Source organism: Oncorhynchus nerka, linkage group LG4 (assembly GCF_034236695.1).
Source record: "Oncorhynchus nerka isolate Pitt River linkage group LG4, Oner_Uvic_2.0, whole genome shotgun sequence".
Lineage (NCBI taxonomy): Eukaryota > Metazoa > Chordata > Actinopteri > Salmoniformes > Salmonidae > Oncorhynchus > Oncorhynchus nerka.
The window spans coordinates 102,948,408-102,965,198 of record NC_088399.1 but is presented as its reverse complement, the minus strand read 5'-3'; the positions used below and the strand labels follow the sequence as shown (position 1 = coordinate 102,965,198).

The following is a 16,791-nucleotide window of genomic DNA, read 5'->3' as shown; positions in this document are numbered from 1 at the left end:
GGCCTTGCTATCGCCCCTTCTACAGGCCAATACTCTTCTACATCTGTGTCCCAAATGGAACCCTATTCCAGATATAATGCATTACTGTTGACCAGGGCCCTGGTTATAGTGCACTATATAGGGCATATGGTGCCATTTGAAACACATCCCACCTCTCCCTGGGCTCAGTAAACATGTTAATAGTGGCAGTACTATTAGGCTGTCAGAGAGACAGAGTATTAGGCTGTCAGAGAGACAGAGTATTAGGCTGTCAGAGAGACAGAGAGAGACAGAGTATTAGGCTGTCAGAGAGAGACAGAGAGAGACAGAGTATTAGGCTGTCAGAGAGACAGAGTATTAGGCTCTCAGAGAGACAGACTTTTAGGCTGTCAGAGAGACAGAGTATTAGACTGTCTGAGAGAGACAGAGTATTAGGCTGTCAGAGAGACAGAGTATTAGACTGTCTGAGAGAGACAGAGTATTAGGCTGTCAGAGAGACAGAGTATTAGGCTGTCAGAGAGACAGAGTATTAGGCTGTCTGAGAGAGACAGAGTATTAGGCTGTCTGAGAGAGACAGAGTATTAGGCTGTCTGAGAGAGACAGAGTATTAGGCTGTCAGAGAGAGAGAGTATTAGGCTGTCAGAGACAGTTTAGGCTGTCAAAGAGAGACAGAGAGAGACAGAGTATTAGGCTGTCAGAGGTAGAGAGTATAAGGCAGTCAGAGAGAGACAGAGTATTAGGCTGTCAGAGAGACAGAGTATTAGGCTGTCAGAGAGACAGAGTATTAGGCTGTCAGAGAGACAGAGTATTAGGCTGTCAGAGAGACAGAGTATTAGACTGTCTGAGAGAGACAGAGTATTAGGCTGTCAGAGAGACAGAGTATTAGGCTGTCAGAGAGACAGAGTATTAGGCTGTCTGAGAGAGACAGAGTATTAGGCTGTCTGAGAGAGACAGAGTATTAGGCTGTCTGAGAGAGACAGAGTATTAGGCTGTCAGAGAGAGAGAGTATTAGGCTGTCAGAGAGACAGAGTATTAGGCTGTCAAAGAGAGACAGAGAGAGACAGAGTATTAGGCTGTCAGAGGTAGAGAGTATAAGGCAGTCAGAGAGAGACAGAGTATTAGGCTGTCAGAGAGACAGAGTATTAGGCTGTCAGAGAGACAGAGTATTAGGCTGTCAGAGAGACAGAGTATTAGGCTGTCAGAGAGACAGAGTATTAGGCTGTCAGAGAGACAGAGAGAGACAGAGTATTAGGCTGTCAGAGAGAGACAAAGAGAGACAGAGTATTAGGCTGTCAGAGAGAGACAGAGAGAGACAGAGTATTAGGCTGTCAGATAGAGACAGAGAGAGACAGAGTATTAGGCTGTCAGAGACAGAGTATTAGGCTGTCAGAGAGAGACAGAGAGAGACAGAGTATTAGGCTGTCAGAGAGAGACAGAGAGACACAGAGTATTAGGCTGTCAGAGAGAGACAGAGTATTAGGCTGTCAGAGAGAGACAGAGAGAGACAGAGTATTAGGCTGTCAGAGAGAGACGGAGTATTAGGCTGTCAGAGAGAGACAGAGTATTAGGCTGTCAGAGAGAGACATAGTATTAGGCTGTCTGAGAGAGACAGAGAGAGACAGAGTATTAGACTGTCAGAGAGAGACAGAGTATTAGGCTGTCTGAAAGAGACAGAGTATTAGACTGTCAGAGAGACAGAGTATTAGGCTGTCAGAGAGACAGAGTATCAGACTGTCAGAGAGACAGAGTATTAGGCTGTCAGAGAGACAGAGTATTAGACTGTCAGAGAGAGACAGAGTATTAGGCTGTCAGAGAGAGACAGAGTATTAGGCTGTCAGAGAGAGACAGAGAGAGACAGAGTATTAGACTGTCAGAGAGACAGACTATTAGGCTGTCAGAGAGACAGAGTATTAGACTGTCTGAGAGACAGAGAGAGACAGAGTATTAGGCTGTCAGAGAGAGACAGAGTATTAGACTGTCAGAGAGAGACAGAGTATTAGGCTGTCAGAGAGACAGAGTATTAGGCTGTCAGAGAGAGACAGAGTATTAGACTGTCTGAGAGAGACAGAGTATTAGAGTGTCTGAGAGAGACAGAGTATTAGACTGTCTGAGAGAGACAGAGAGAGACAGAGTATTAGGCTGTCTGAGAGACAGAGTATTAGGCTGTCTGAGAGAGACAGAGTATTAGGCTGTCAGAGAGAGAGACAGAGAGAGACAGAGTAGTAGGCTGTCTGAGAGACAGAGTATTAGGCTGTCTGAGAGACAGAGTATTAGGCTGTCTGGGAGAGAGAGTATTAGGCTGTCTGAGAGAGACAGAGAGATACAGAGTATTAGGTTGTCTGAGAGAGAGACAGAGTATTAGGTTGTCTGAGAGAGAGACAGAGAGAAAGAGTATTAGACTGTCAGAGAGAGACAGAGTATTAGGCTGTCTGAGAGACAGAATATTAGACTGTCTGAGAGAGACAGAGTATTAGGCTGTCAGAGAGACAGAGTATCAGACTGTCAGAGAGACAGAGTATTAGGCTGTCTGAGAGAGACAGAGAGAGACAGAGTATTAGACTGTCAGAGAGAGACAGAGTATTAGGCTGTCAGAGAGAGACAGAGTATTAGGCTGTCTGAGAGAGACAGAGAGAGACATATTATTAGGTTATAGACAGAGTATTAGGCTGTCAGAGAGACAGAGTATTAGACTGTCAGAGAGAGACAGAGTATTAGACTGTCAGAGAGACAGAGTATTAGGCTGTCAGAGAGACAGAGTATCAGACTGTCAGAGAGACAGAGTATTAGGCTGTCTGAGAGAGACAGAGAGAGACAGAGTATTAGACTGTCAGAGAGAGACAGAGTATTAGGCTGTCTGAAAGAGACAGAGTATTAGACTGTCAGAGAGACAGAGTATCAGACTGTCAGAGAGACAGAGTATTAGGCTGTCAGAGAGACAGAGTATTAGACTGTCAGAGAGAGACAGAGTATTAGGCTGTCAGAGAGAGACAGAGTATTAGGCTGTCAGAGAGACAGAGTATTAGGCTGTCAGAGAGACAGAGTATTAGACTGTCAGAGAGAGACAGAGTATTAGGCTGTCAGAGAGAGACAGAGTATTAGGCTGTCAGAGAGACAGAGTATTAGACTGTCAGAGAGACAGAGTATTAGGCTGTCAGAGAGACAGAGTATCAGACTTTCAGAGAGACAGAGTATTAGGCTGTCAGAGAGACAGAGAGACTGTCAGAGAGACAGAGTATTAGGCTGTCAGAGAGACAGAGAGACTAGACTGAGAGAGACAGAGTATTAGGCTGTCAGAGACAGAGAGAAAGAGACAGGCTGTCTGAGAGAGATTAGACTGTCTGAGAGAGACAGAGAGAGACATATTATTAGGTTGTCAGAGAGACAGAGTATTAGGCTGTCAGAGAGAGACAGATTAGGAGAGAGACAGAGTATTAGGTTATCAGAGAGAGACAGAGTATTAGGCAGAGAGAGACAGAGTATTAGACTGTCAGAGAGACAGAGTATTAGCTGTCAGAGAGACAGAGTATCAGACTGTCAGAGAGACAGAGTATTAGGCTGTCTGAGAGAGACAGAGAGAGACAGAGAGACTGTCAGAGAGAGACAGAGTATTAGGCTGTCTGAAAGAGAGAGTATTAGACTGTCAGAGAGACAGAGTATTAGGCTGTCAGAGAGACAGAGTATCAGACTGTCAGAGAGACAGAGTATTAGGCTGTCAGAGAGACAGAGAGAGACAGAGTATTAGGCTGTCAGAGAGAGACAGAGAGAGACAGAGTATTAGACTGTCAGAGAGAGACAGAGTATTAGACTGTCAGAGAGACAGACAGGCTGTCAGAGAGACAGAGTACTAGACTGTCTGAGAGACAGAGAGAGACAGAGTATTAGGCTGTCAGAGAGAGACAGAGTATTAGACTGTCAGAGAGACAGAGTATTAGGCTGTCAGAGAGACAGAGTATCAGACTGTCAGAGAGACAGAGTATTAGGCTGTCAGAGAGACAGAGTATTAGACTGTCAGAGAGAGACAGAGTATTAGGCTGTCAGAGAGACAGAGAGTATTAGGCTGTCAGAGAGACAGAGATAGACAGAGTATTAGACTGTCAGAGAGACAGACTATTAGGCTGTCAGAGAGACAGAGTATTAGACTGTCTGAGAGACAGAGAGAGACAGAGTATTAGGCTGTCAGAGAGAGACAGAGTATTAGACTGTCAGAGAGAGACAGAGTATTAGGCTGTCAGAGAGACAGAGTATTAGGCTGTCAGAGAGAGACAGAGTATTAGACTGTCTGAGAGAGACAGAGTATTAGAGTGTCTGAGAGAGACAGAGTATTAGACTGTCTGAGAGAGACAGAGAGAGACAGAGTATTAGGCTGTCTGAGAGACAGAGTATTAGGCTGTCTGAGAGACAGAGTATTAGGCTGTCTGAGAGAGACAGAGTATTAGGCTGTCAGACAGAGAGAGACAGAGTAGTAGAGACAGAGTATTAGGCTGTCTGAGAGACAGAGTATTAGGCTGTCTGAGAGAGACAGAGACAGAGTATTAGGCTGTCTGAGAGAGACAGAGTATTAGGCTGTCTGAGAGAGAGACAGAGAGATTAGACTGTCAGAGAGAGTATTAGGCTGTCTCTAGACTGTCTGAGAGAGACAGAGAGAGACATATTAGGTTGTCAGAGAGAGACAGAGTATTAGGCTGTCAGAGAGAGACAGAGTATTAGGCTGTCTGAGAGAGACAGAGAGAGACATATTATTAGATTATCAGAGAGAGACAGAGTATTAGGCTGTCAGAGAGAGACAGAGTATTAGACTGTCAGAGAGAGACAGAGTATTAGACTGTCAGAGAGACAGAGTATTAGGCTGTCAGAGAGACAGAGTATCAGACTGTCAGAGAGACAGAGTATTAGGCTGTCTGAGAGAGACAGAGAGAGACAGAGTATTAGACTGTCAGAGAGAGACAGAGTATTAGGCTGTCAGAGAGAGACAGAGAGAGACAGAGTATTAGACTGTCAGAGAGAGACAGAGTATTAGGCTGTCAGAGAGAGACAGAGTATTAGACTGTCAGAGAGAGACAGAGTATTAGGCTGTCAGAGAGAGACAGAGTATTAGACTGTCTGAGAGAGACAGAGTATTAGAGTGTCTGAGAGAGACAGAGTATTAGACTGTCAGAGAGAGACAGAGTATTAGACTGTCAGAGAGACAGAGTAGACTGTCAGAGAGACAGAGTATTAGGCTGTCAGAGAGAGAGACAGAGTATTAGGCTGTCAGAGAGACAGAGTATTAGGCTGTCAGAGAGACAGAGTATTAGACTGTCTGAGAGAGAGACAGAGTATTAGGCTGTCAGAGAGAGAGACAGAGTATTAGGCTGTCAGAGAGAGAGACAGAGTATTAGGCTGTTAGAGAGAGAGACAGAGTATTAGACTGTCAGAGAGAGACAGAGTATTAGACTGTCAGAGAGACAGAGTATTAGACTGTCAGAGAGACAGAGTATTAGGCTGTCTGAGAGAGAGACAGAGTATTAGGCTGTTAGAGAGAGACAGATTATTAGGCTGTCAGAGAGAGAGACAGAGTATTAGACTGTCTGAGAGAGACAGAGTATTAGGCTGTCAGAGAGAGACAGAGTATTAGGCTGTCAGAGAGAGACAGAGAGAGACAGAGTATTAGACTGTCAGAGAGACAGACTATTAGGCTGTCAGAGAGACAGAGTATTAGACTGTCTGAGAGACAGAGAGAGACAGAGTATTAGGCTGTCAGAGAGAGAGACAGAGTATTAGACTGTCAGAGAGACAGAGTATTAGGCTGTCAGAGAGACAGAGTATTAGGCTGTCAGAGAGACAGAGTATTAGACTGTCTGAGAGAGACAGAGTATTAGAGTGTCTGAGAGAGACAGAGTATTAGACTGTCTGAGAGAGACAGAGAGAGACAGAGTATTAGGCTGTCTGAGAGACAGAGTATTAGGCTGTCTGAGAGACAGAGTAGGCTGTCTGAGAGAGACAGAGTATTAGGCTGTCAGAGAGAGACAGAGAGTAGTAGGCTGTCTGAGAGACAGAGTATTAGGCTGTCTGAGAGACAGAGTATTAGGCTGTCTGGGAGAGAGAGTATTAGGCTGTCTGAGAGAGACAGAGAGATACAGAGTATTAGGTTGTCTGAGAGAGAGACAGAGTATTAGGTTGTCTGAGAGAGAGACAGAGAGAAAGAGTATTAGACTGTCAGAGACAGAGACAGACAGAATATTAGACTGTCTGAGAGAGACAGAGTATTAGGCTGTCAGAGAGACAGAGTATCAGACTGTCAGAGAGACAGAGTATTAGGCTGTCTGAGAGAGACAGAGAGAGACAGAGTATTAGACTGTCAGAGAGAGACAGAGTATTAGGCTGTCAGAGAGAGACAGAGTATTAGGCTGTCTGAGAGAGACAGAGAGAGACATATTATTAGGTTATCAGAGAGAGACAGAGTATTAGGCTGTCAGAGAGAGACAGAGTATTAGACTGTCAGAGAGAGACAGAGTATTAGACTGTCAGAGAGACAGAGTATTAGGCTGTCAGAGAGACAGAGTATCAGACTGTCAGAGAGACAGAGTATTAGGCTGTCTGAGAGAGACAGAGAGAGACAGAGTATTAGACTGTCAGAGAGAGACAGAGTATTAGGCTGTCTAGTATTAGACTGTCAGAGAGACAGAGTATCAGACTGTCAGAGAGACAGAGTATTAGGCTGTCAGAGTATTAGACTGTCAGAGAGAGACAGAGTATTAGGCTGTCAGAGAGAGACAGAGTATTAGGCTGTCAGAGAGACAGAGTATTAGGCTGTCAGAGAGACAGAGTATTAGACTGTCAGAGAGAGACAGAGTATTAGGCTGTCAGAGAGAGACAGAGTATTAGGCTGTCAGAGAGACAGAGTATTAGACTGTCAGAGAGACAGAGTATTAGGCTGTCAGAGAGACAGAGTATCAGACTTTCAGAGAGACAGAGTATTAGGCTGTCAGAGAGACAGAGTATTAGACTGTCAGAGAGAGACAGAGTATTAGGCTGTCAGAGAGACAGAGTATTAGGCTGTCAGAGAGACAGAGTATTAGGCTGTCAGAGAGACAGAGAGAAAGAGTATTAGACTGTCAGAGAGAGACAGAGTATTAGGCTGTCTGAGAGACAGAATATTAGACTGTCTGAGAGAGACAGAGAGAGACATATTATTAGGTTGTCAGAGAGAGACAGAGTATTAGGCTGTCAGAGAGAGACAGAGTATTAGGCTGTCTGAGAGAGACAGAGAGAGACATATTATTAGGTTATCAGAGAGAGACAGAGTATTAGGCTGTCAGAGAGAGACAGAGTATTAGACTGTCAGAGAGACAGAGTATTAGGCTGTCAGAGAGACAGAGTATCAGACTGTCAGAGAGACAGAGTATTAGGCTGTCTGAGAGAGACAGAGAGAGACAGAGTATTAGACTGTCAGAGAGAGACAGAGTATTAGGCTGTCTGAAAGAGACAGAGTATTAGACTGTCAGAGAGACAGAGTATTAGGCTGTCAGAGAGACAGAGTATCAGACTGTCAGAGAGACAGAGTATTAGGCTGTCAGAGAGAGACAGAGAGAGACAGAGTATTAGGCTGTCAGAGAGAGACAGAGAGAGACAGAGTATTAGACTGTCAGAGAGACAGAGAGAGACAGAGTATTAGACTGTCAGAGAGACAGACTATTAGGCTGTCAGAGAGACAGAGTACTAGACTGTCTGAGAGACAGAGAGAGACAGAGTATTAGGCTGTCAGAGAGAGACAGAGTATTAGACTGTCAGAGAGACAGAGTATTAGGCTGTCAGAGAGACAGAGTATCAGACTGTCAGAGAGACAGAGTATTAGGCTGTCAGAGAGACAGAGTATTAGACTGTCAGAGAGAGACAGAGTATTAGGCTGTCAGAGAGAGACAGAGAGAGACAGAGTATTAGACTGTCAGAGAGACAGAGATAGACAGAGTATTAGACTGTCAGAGAGACAGACTATTAGGCTGCTGTCAGAGAGACAGAGTATTAGACTGTCTGAGAGACAGAGAGAGACAGAGTATTAGGCTGTCAGAGAGAGACAGAGTATTAGACTGTCAGAGAGAGACAGAGTATTAGGCTGTCAGAGAGACAGAGTATTAGGCTGTCAGAGAGAGACAGAGTATTAGACTGTCTGAGAGAGACAGAGTATTAGAGTGTCTGAGAGAGACAGAGTATTAGACTGTCTGAGAGAGACAGAGAGAGACAGAGTATTAGGCTGTCTGAGAGACAGAGTATTAGGCTGTCTGAGAGACAGAGTATTAGGCTGTCTGAGAGAGACAGAGTATTAGGCTGTCAGAGAGAGAGACAGAGAGAGACAGAGTAGTAGGCTGTCTGAGAGACAGAGTATTAGGCTGTCTGAGAGACAGAGTATTAGGCTGTCTGGGAGAGAGAGTATTAGGCTGTCTGAGAGAGACAGAGAGAGACAGAGTATTAGGTTGTCTGAGAGAGAGACAGAGTATTAGGTCGTCTGAGAGAGAGACAGAGAGAAAGAGTATTAGACTGTCAGAGAGAGACAGAGTATTAGGCTGTCTGAGAGACAGAATATTAGACTGTCTGAGAGAGACAGAGAGAGACATATTATTAGGTTGTCAGAGAGAGACAGAGTATTAGGCTGTCAGAGAGAGACAGAGTATTAGGCTGTCTGAGAGAGACAGAGAGAGACATATTATTAGGTTATCAGAGAGAGACAGAGTATTAGGCTGTCAGAGAGAGACAGAGTATTAGACTGTCAGAGAGAGACAGAGTATTAGACTGTCAGAGAGACAGAGTATTAGGCTGTCAGAGAGACAGAGTATCAGACTGTCAGAGAGACAGAGTATTAGGCTGTCTGAGAGAGACAGAGAGAGACAGAGTATTAGACTGTCAGAGAGAGACAGAGTATTAGGCTGTCAGAGAGAGACAGAGAGAGACAGAGTATTAGACTGTCAGAGAGAGACAGAGTATTAGGCTGTCAGAGAGAGACAGAGTATTAGACTGTCAGAGAGAGACAGAGTATTAGGCTGTCAGAGAGAGACAGAGTATTAGACTGTCTGAGAGAGACAGAGTATTAGAGTGTCTGAGAGAGACAGAGTATTAGACTGTCAGAGAGAGACAGAGTATTAGACTGTCAGAGAGACAGAGTATTAGACTGTCAGAGAGACAGAGTATTAGGCTGTCAGAGAGAGAGACAGAGTATTAGGCTGTCAGAGAGACAGAGTATTAGGCTGTCAGAGAGACAGAGTATTAGACTGTCTGAGAGAGAGACAGAGTATTAGGCTGTCAGAGAGAGAGACAGAGTATTAGGCTGTCAGAGAGAGAGACAGAGTATTAGGCTGTTAGAGAGAGAGACAGAGTATTAGACTGTCAGAGAGAGACAGAGTATTAGACTGTCAGAGAGACAGAGTATTAGACTGTCAGAGAGACAGAGTATTAGGCTGTCTGAGAGAGAGACAGAGTATTAGGCTGTTAGAGAGAGACAGATTATTAGGCTGTCAGAGAGAGAGACAGAGTATTAGACTGTCTGAGAGAGACAGAGTATTAGGCTGTCAGAGAGAGACAGAGTATTAGGCTGTTAGAGAGAGACAGATTATTAGGCTGTCAGAGAGAGAGACAGAGTATTAGACTGTCTGAGAGAGACAGAGTATTAGGCTGTCAGAGAGAGACAGAGTATTAGGCTGTCTGAGAGAGACAGAGTATTAGGCTGTCAGAGAGAGAGACAGAGTATTAGGCTGTCAGAGAGAGACAGATTATTAGACTGTCTGTATTAAACTCATTCACGCTCATCATGTGGTTGTTGTTGTAGTGTTTAACACATGTTCGTGGCACTACACTACTACTATTCACAGACTGTCTGCCTCTATTCACAGACTGTCTGCCTCTATTCACAGACTGTCTGCCTCTGTTCACAGACTGTCTGCCTCTGTTTACAGACTGCCTCTGTTTACAGACTGTCTGCCTCTATTCACAGACTGTCTGCCTCTGTTTACAGACTGTCTGCCTCTATTCACAGACTGTCTGCCTCTGTTTACAGACTGTCTGCCTCTGTTTACAGACTGTCTGCCTCTATTCACAGACTGTCTGCCTCTGTTTACAGACTGCCTCTGTTTACAGACTGTCTGCCTCTATTCACAGACTGTCTGCCTCTGTTTACAGACTGTCTGCCTCTATTCACAGACTGTCTGCCTCTGTTTACAGACTGTCTGCCTCTGTTCACAGACTGTCTGCCTCTGTTCACAGACTGTCTGCCTCTGTTCACAGACTGTCTGCCTCTGTTTACAGACTGTCTGCCTCTGTTCACAGACTGTCTGCCTCTGTTTACAGACTGTCTGCCTCTGTTCACAGACTGTCTGCCTCTGTTACAGACTGTCTGCCTCTGTTTACAGACTGTCTGCCTCTGTTTACAGACTGTCTGCCTCTGTTTACAGACTGTCTGCCTCTGTTCACAGACTGTCTGCCTCTGTTCACAGACTGTCTGCCTCTGTTCACAGACTGTCTGCCTCTGTTTACAGACTGTCTGCCTCTGTTTACAGACTGTCTGCCTCTGTTCACAGACTGTCTGCCTCTGTTCACAGACTGTCTGCCTCTGTTTACAGACTGTCTGCCTCTGTTTACAGACTGTCTGCCTCTGTTCACAGACTGTCTGCCTCTGTTCACAGACTGTCTGCCTCTGTTTACAGACTGTCTGCCTCTGTTTACAGACTGTCTGCCTCTGTTTACAGACTGTCTGCCTCTGTTCACAGACTGTCTGCCTCTGTTCACAGACTGCCTCTGTTCACAGACTGTCTGCCTCTGTTTGTTTACAGACTGTCTGCCTCTGTTTACAGACTGTCTGCCTCTGTTCACAGACTGTCTGCCTCTGTTCTGCCTCTGTTTACAGACTGTCTGCCTCTGTTTACAGACTGTCTGCCTCTGTTCACAGACTGTCTGCCTCTGTTCACAGACTGTCTGCCTCTGTTTACAGACTGTCTGCCTCTGTTAACAGACTGTCTGCCTCTGTTCACAGACTGTCTGCCTCTGTTCACAGACTGTCTGCCTCTGTTTACAGACTGTCTGCCTCTGTTCACAGACTGTCTGCCTCTGTTCACAGACTGTCTGCCTCTGTTCACAGACTGTCTGCCTCTGTTCACAGACTGTCTGCCTCTGTTCACAGACTGTCTGCCTCTGTTTACAGACTGTCTGCCTCTGTTCACAGACTGTCTGCCTCTGTTCTGCCTCTGTTTATAGGTTAGACAATGTGTTTTATGTTTCCATCCACACACACCATCTCTCTATGACGTGTTTCTAAATGGCAGACATTATCTGCTGCAGCCTAGAGTGTCAGGACTGAGGTGAAGTCTTGTCCCACCACCTGGAACACAACGTGACCAAACACAAAGTGGGGGTTGTGATCCTCTGTCTCTCTCACTCTCTCTCTCTCTTTCTCTCCCTCCCTCTGATCCTATTACCCCCAGGGCATTGGACCTTCAGCCCTTCTCCCTGAAGCCCCTCCTCCGCAGGGCCACAGCCTATGAGTCAATGGAACGTTACCGACAGGCCTACGTGGATTTTAAGACTGTTCTGCAGATAGACATCGGGGTGCAGGCGGCACACGACAGTGTCCACAGGTAAACCAAGGATTTAAAGCAGCCCCCCTCAGAGGACATTGTGTATGGCCATACAACCATGACAGTGGAGCTTCCCCTGCAGTGAAATTCTGATGTGAAAATGAACTTGCAGTTGTCAATATGGTGTCAGGGTTTATTTTAGGATGTGAACTGTGTGACCTGAGTGTGTTTTCCTCCAGGATCACCAAGCAGCTTATTGAGCAGGACGGCCCTGACTGGAGACAGAAGCTTCCGGAGATCCCTCTAGTCCCACTGTCAGCTCAGCAGCACCACAGGCAGAAAGACCCCAGCGCTGAGCTGGTCCAGGCTAGAGAAGGTCAGAGGTCACTTCCTGTTTACTGGATAGCCACATCACTTCCTGGTTACTGGCTAGCCACATCTCATCCTGGTTACTGGCTAGCCGTACCGTGAAATGACCAGATATTTTTTTAACCTTTATTTAAGAACAAAGCCTTATGTTCAATGACGGCCTAGGAACAGTGGGTTAACTGCCTGTTCAGGGGCAGAACGACAGATTTGTACCTCAGGGATATGAACTTGCAACCTTTCGGTTACTAGGCCAACACTCTAACCACTAGGCTACCCACTAGTTCAGACCTAGCAGATATCAAATAGTTTGAACATGTTTCATCGTGATCTAATTTAAAAAAATGTTTTATTTATTTTATTTCACCTTTATTTAACCAGGTAGGCTAGTTGACAACAAGTTCTCATTTGCAACTGCGACCTGGCCAAGATAAAGCAAAGCAAATCGACACATACAACAACACAGAGTTGCACATGGAATAAACAAAACAGTCAATAATACAGTAGAACAAAAGAAAACAAAAAGTCTCTATATACAGTGAGTGCAAATGAGGTAAGATAAGGGAGTTAAGGCAATAAATAGGCCATGGTGGCGAAGTAATTACAATATAGCAATTAAAACACTGGAATGGTAGATCGGCAGAAGATAAATGTGCAAGTAGAGATACTGGGGTGCAAAGGAGCAAGATAAATAAATAAATAAATACAGTATGGGGATGAGGTAGTTGGATGGGTTATTTACAGATGAGCTATGTACAGGTGCAGTGATCTATGAGCTGCTCTGACAGCTGGTGCTTAAAGCCAGTGAGGGAGATATGAGTCTCCAGCTTCAGAGATTTTTGCAGTTCGTTCCTGTCATTGGCAGCAGAGAACTGGAATGAAAGACCGGGTATTGAACCTGGGTTGTCCATGCAATTCAAGACAGCTTTAGTCCACTGAGCTAAAGCCTAGGCAATACACAAGTCTTCAGGTCTGAGGAAAGGATTACTCATCACAATGAAACATGCGAAGTTGACCAAATCCATCCAAGTGCTGAAGTTGTGTTCTTGATCTAATAGCTGCAACATATAACATATAAGTGTGTAACAGGGAATCTGAGTGAATGGTAGAAGTATTCCTGATGAGGTGTCTCAAGGGGAATCAATGAATTATGTAGAGTGTAACCTAATACCCACAGGTCTGCCAGTCACAGTGACAATGGCACTGGAGGGGACGGCTGCCGTTTTACAGGCTCCTAACCAATTGTGCTATTTTGTGTTTTTATGGTTGTTGTTTTGAACTTATTTTGTACATAATGTTTCTGACCGAAAAGAGCTTCTGGATATCAGAACAGCAATTACTGACCTCAAACTGGACAAAGATTTTTTCTTTAAGGAGTCTGACCCGAAGGATATACTGTTGCTCCCGGACCAGGCCCAAATCCCCGTCATTCACATGAAGAGGAGACGGAGATCCGATTCCCTGACTTTCCATAACAGAGCCATCACCTACAAAGAGATGAACCTGGAGAAGAGTCCCCTAATCAAGCTGGTCCTGGGGCTCTGATCACAAACACAAACACACCCCACAGAGCCCCAGGACAGCAACATAACAAGACCCAACCAAATCATGAGGACACGAAAAGATAATTACTTGGAAAGAATTTACAAAACAACTGAGCAAACTAGAATGCTATTTGGCCCTAAACAGAGAGTACACAGTGGCAGAATACCTGAGCACAGTGACTGACCCAAAATTAAGGAAAGCTTTGACTATGTACAGACTCAGTGAGCATAGCCTTGCTATTGAGAAAGGCCACCATAGGCAGACCTGGTTCTGAAGAGAAGACAGGCTATGATGTGCAACACTGCCCACAAAATGAGGTGGAAACTGAGCTGCACTTCGGAACCTTCTGCCAAATGTAAAGACACATATTTCCCTCAGATTACACAGACCCACAAATATTTTAATTTTTTTGATAAACTCACATATCTACTGGGTGAAATACCACAGTGTGCCATCACAGCAGCAAGATTTGTAACCTGCTGCCACAAGAAAAGGGCAACCAGTGAAGAACAAACACCATTGTAAATTCAACCCATATTTATGTTTATTTATTTTCCCTTTTGTACTTTAACTATTTGCACATCGTTGCAACACTGTATTTAGACGTAATATGACATTTGAAACGTCTTTATTATTTTGGGAACTTTTGTAAAGGTTATACTTACTGTACACCTTTTATTGTTTATTTCACTTTTGTTTATTATCCATTTCACTTGCTTTTGCAATGTAAAGATGTGTTTCCCGAGCCAAGGCCCCTTGAATTGAATTGATAAAGGGGGCACAGATCTGGGTGCCTTGTGAGAATTCGTCGGCGAGTGGGTAACCCGCCTCTACCATCCGTTCTACCTGCCAATGTGCAATCACTGGAGAATAAACTGGATGAGCTCCGTTCGAGACTATCCTACCAACAGAGACATTAACAACTGTAATATCTTATGTTTCACGACGACACAGATAATATACAGTTGGCTTTCCGTGCATTGGCAAGACAGAACAGCAACCTCTGGTAAGACGAGGGGTGGTGCTTGCCTGAGGTAAAGTACCTCATGATAAGCTGTAGACCACACGATCTACCAAGAGAGTTCTCATCTATATTTTTCATTGATGCCTATTTACCACCACAAACCGATGCTGGCACTAAGACTGCACTCAACCAACTGTATAAAGTCATACATAATTATTTGTTATTTTATTTTATTTAACCTTTATATAACTAGGCAAGTCAGTAAAGAACACATTCTTATTTACAATGTCGGCCTACCCCGGCCAAACCCAGACGACGCTGGGCCAATTGTGCGCCGCACTTCGGGACTCCCAATTGCGGCCGGATGTAAAACAGCCTGGATTCGAACCAGGAACTGTAGTGACACCTCTTACATTGAGATGCATTGCCACTCGGGAGCAAACAAGGAAATGTTCATCCAGAAGCAGTGCTCCTAGTGGCCAGGGACTTTAATGCAGGCAAACTTAAATCAGTTTTACCTCCTTTCTACCAGCATGTTAAATGTACAACCAGAGGAAAAGAAACTCTAGACCACCTTTACTCCACACAGAGACGTGTACAAAGCTCTCCATCGCCCTCCATTTGGCAAATCTGACCATAATTCTATCCTCCTGATTACTGTTTACAAGCCAAAACTAAAGCAGGAAGTACCAGTGACTCGGAAGTAGTCAGATGAAGCGAATGCTATGCAACCGGACTGTTTTGCTAGCACAGACTGGAAAATGTTCCGGGATTCATCCAATGGAATTGAAGAGTATACCACCACAGCCAACGGCTTCATCAATAAGTGCATTGAGGACGTCATCCCCACAGTGACTGTACGTACATATCCCAACCAGAAGCCATGGATCACAGGAAACATCCTCACTGAGATAAAGGCTAGAGCTTCCGCTTTCAAGGAGCAAGCCACTTATAAGAAATCCCGCTATTCCCTCAGACAAACGATCAAACAGGCAAAAGCGTCAATACAGCCTGTCTAAATGACCACCGCCACATAGCACTCAGGTCGGTAGCCATGAAATGCTTTGAAAGGCTGGTCATGGCTCACATCATCACCATCATGCCTGAAACTCTAGACCCACTCCAATTCGCATACCGCCCAAACAGATCCACAGATGGCGCAAACTCAATTGCACTCCACACTGCCCTTTCCCACTTGGACAAAAGGTACATTACTGTATTACTGTTCATTGATTACAGCTCAGTGTTCAACACCATAGAGCCCCCAATGCTCATCACTAAACTAAGGACACTGGGACTAAACACCTCCCTCTGCAATTGGATCCTGGACTTCCTGACGGGCCGCCCCCAGGTGGTAAGGGTAGGCAACAACACATCTGCCACGCTGATCCACAACACGGGGGCCCCTCAGGGGTGCATGCTTAGTCCTCTGCTGTACTCCCTGTTCACTCATGACTGCATGGCCAAGCATGACTCCAACAGCATCATTAAATTTGCTTATGACATAATGGTGGTAGGCCTGATCACTGACAACGATGAGACAGCCTATAGGGAGAGAACTGGCAGTGTGGTGCTAGGACAACAACTTCTCCCTCAACCCGAGCAAGACAAAGGAGCTGATCGTGGACTATAGGAAAAGGAGGGCTGGACACACCCCCATTCATCGGCAGGGCTGTAGTGGAGCGGGTTGAGATCTTCAAGTTCCCTGGTGTCCACATCACCAACAAACTATCATGGTCCAAACACACCAAGACAGTTGTAAAGAGGGCACAACAATGTCTATACCCCCTCAGTAGACTGAAAATATTTGTCACGGGTCCCCAGATCCTCAAAATATTATACAGCTGCACCATCAACAGCATGCTGACTGGTTGCATCACCGCTACAGAGGGTAGTGAGTCACTGGGGCCAAGCTTCCTCCCAACCAGGAGCTCTATACTAGGTCGGTGTCAGAGGAAGACCCCAAAAATGGTCAAAGATTCCAGCCACCCTTGTCATAGACTGTTCTCTCCACTACCGTATGGCAAGCGGTACCGGAGCACCAAGTCTAGGACCAAGAGGCTTCTAAACAGCACCGTTTTGTTTTTACACTCGCTAGAGTGTAACCTGATACCCACGGGTCAGCCAGTCACAGTGTGGTAGTTATGTAGAGTTTAACCTGATACCCACAGGTCAGCCAGTCAGAGTGGTAGTTATGTAGAGTGTAACCTGATACCCACAGGTCAGCCAGTCACAGTCTGTGTTCCAAGATGGCGTAGCAGTCGGACGTGTGTTTTGTCTTGTCCCGTCCTGTATAGTGTAAATATAGTTTTTCCTCGTTTTTTTTCTGTATATATTTCGTACATATTTTAATCTCACTTTCCAACTACAGGCTGAATATACTCTCCTGCAACCCGCATC

The 16,791-nt window shown here is 45.2% G+C and overlaps 1 protein-coding gene across 1 annotated transcript in view; it reads left to right on the top strand.

Annotated features, from left to right (window-relative positions):
• The window catches only part of spag1a (sperm associated antigen 1a), a 37,640-nt gene that overhangs the window by 6,121 nt on the left and 14,728 nt on the right, over positions 1 to 16,791 (top strand). Inside the window, exons 3-4 of the mRNA XM_065018075.1 lie at positions 11,424 to 11,576; positions 11,756 to 11,892. Of these exons, the coding sequence (XP_064874147.1) occupies positions 11,424 to 11,576; positions 11,756 to 11,892 (290 nt within the window). The remainder of the gene's footprint in view (positions 1 to 11,423; positions 11,577 to 11,755; positions 11,893 to 16,791) is intronic.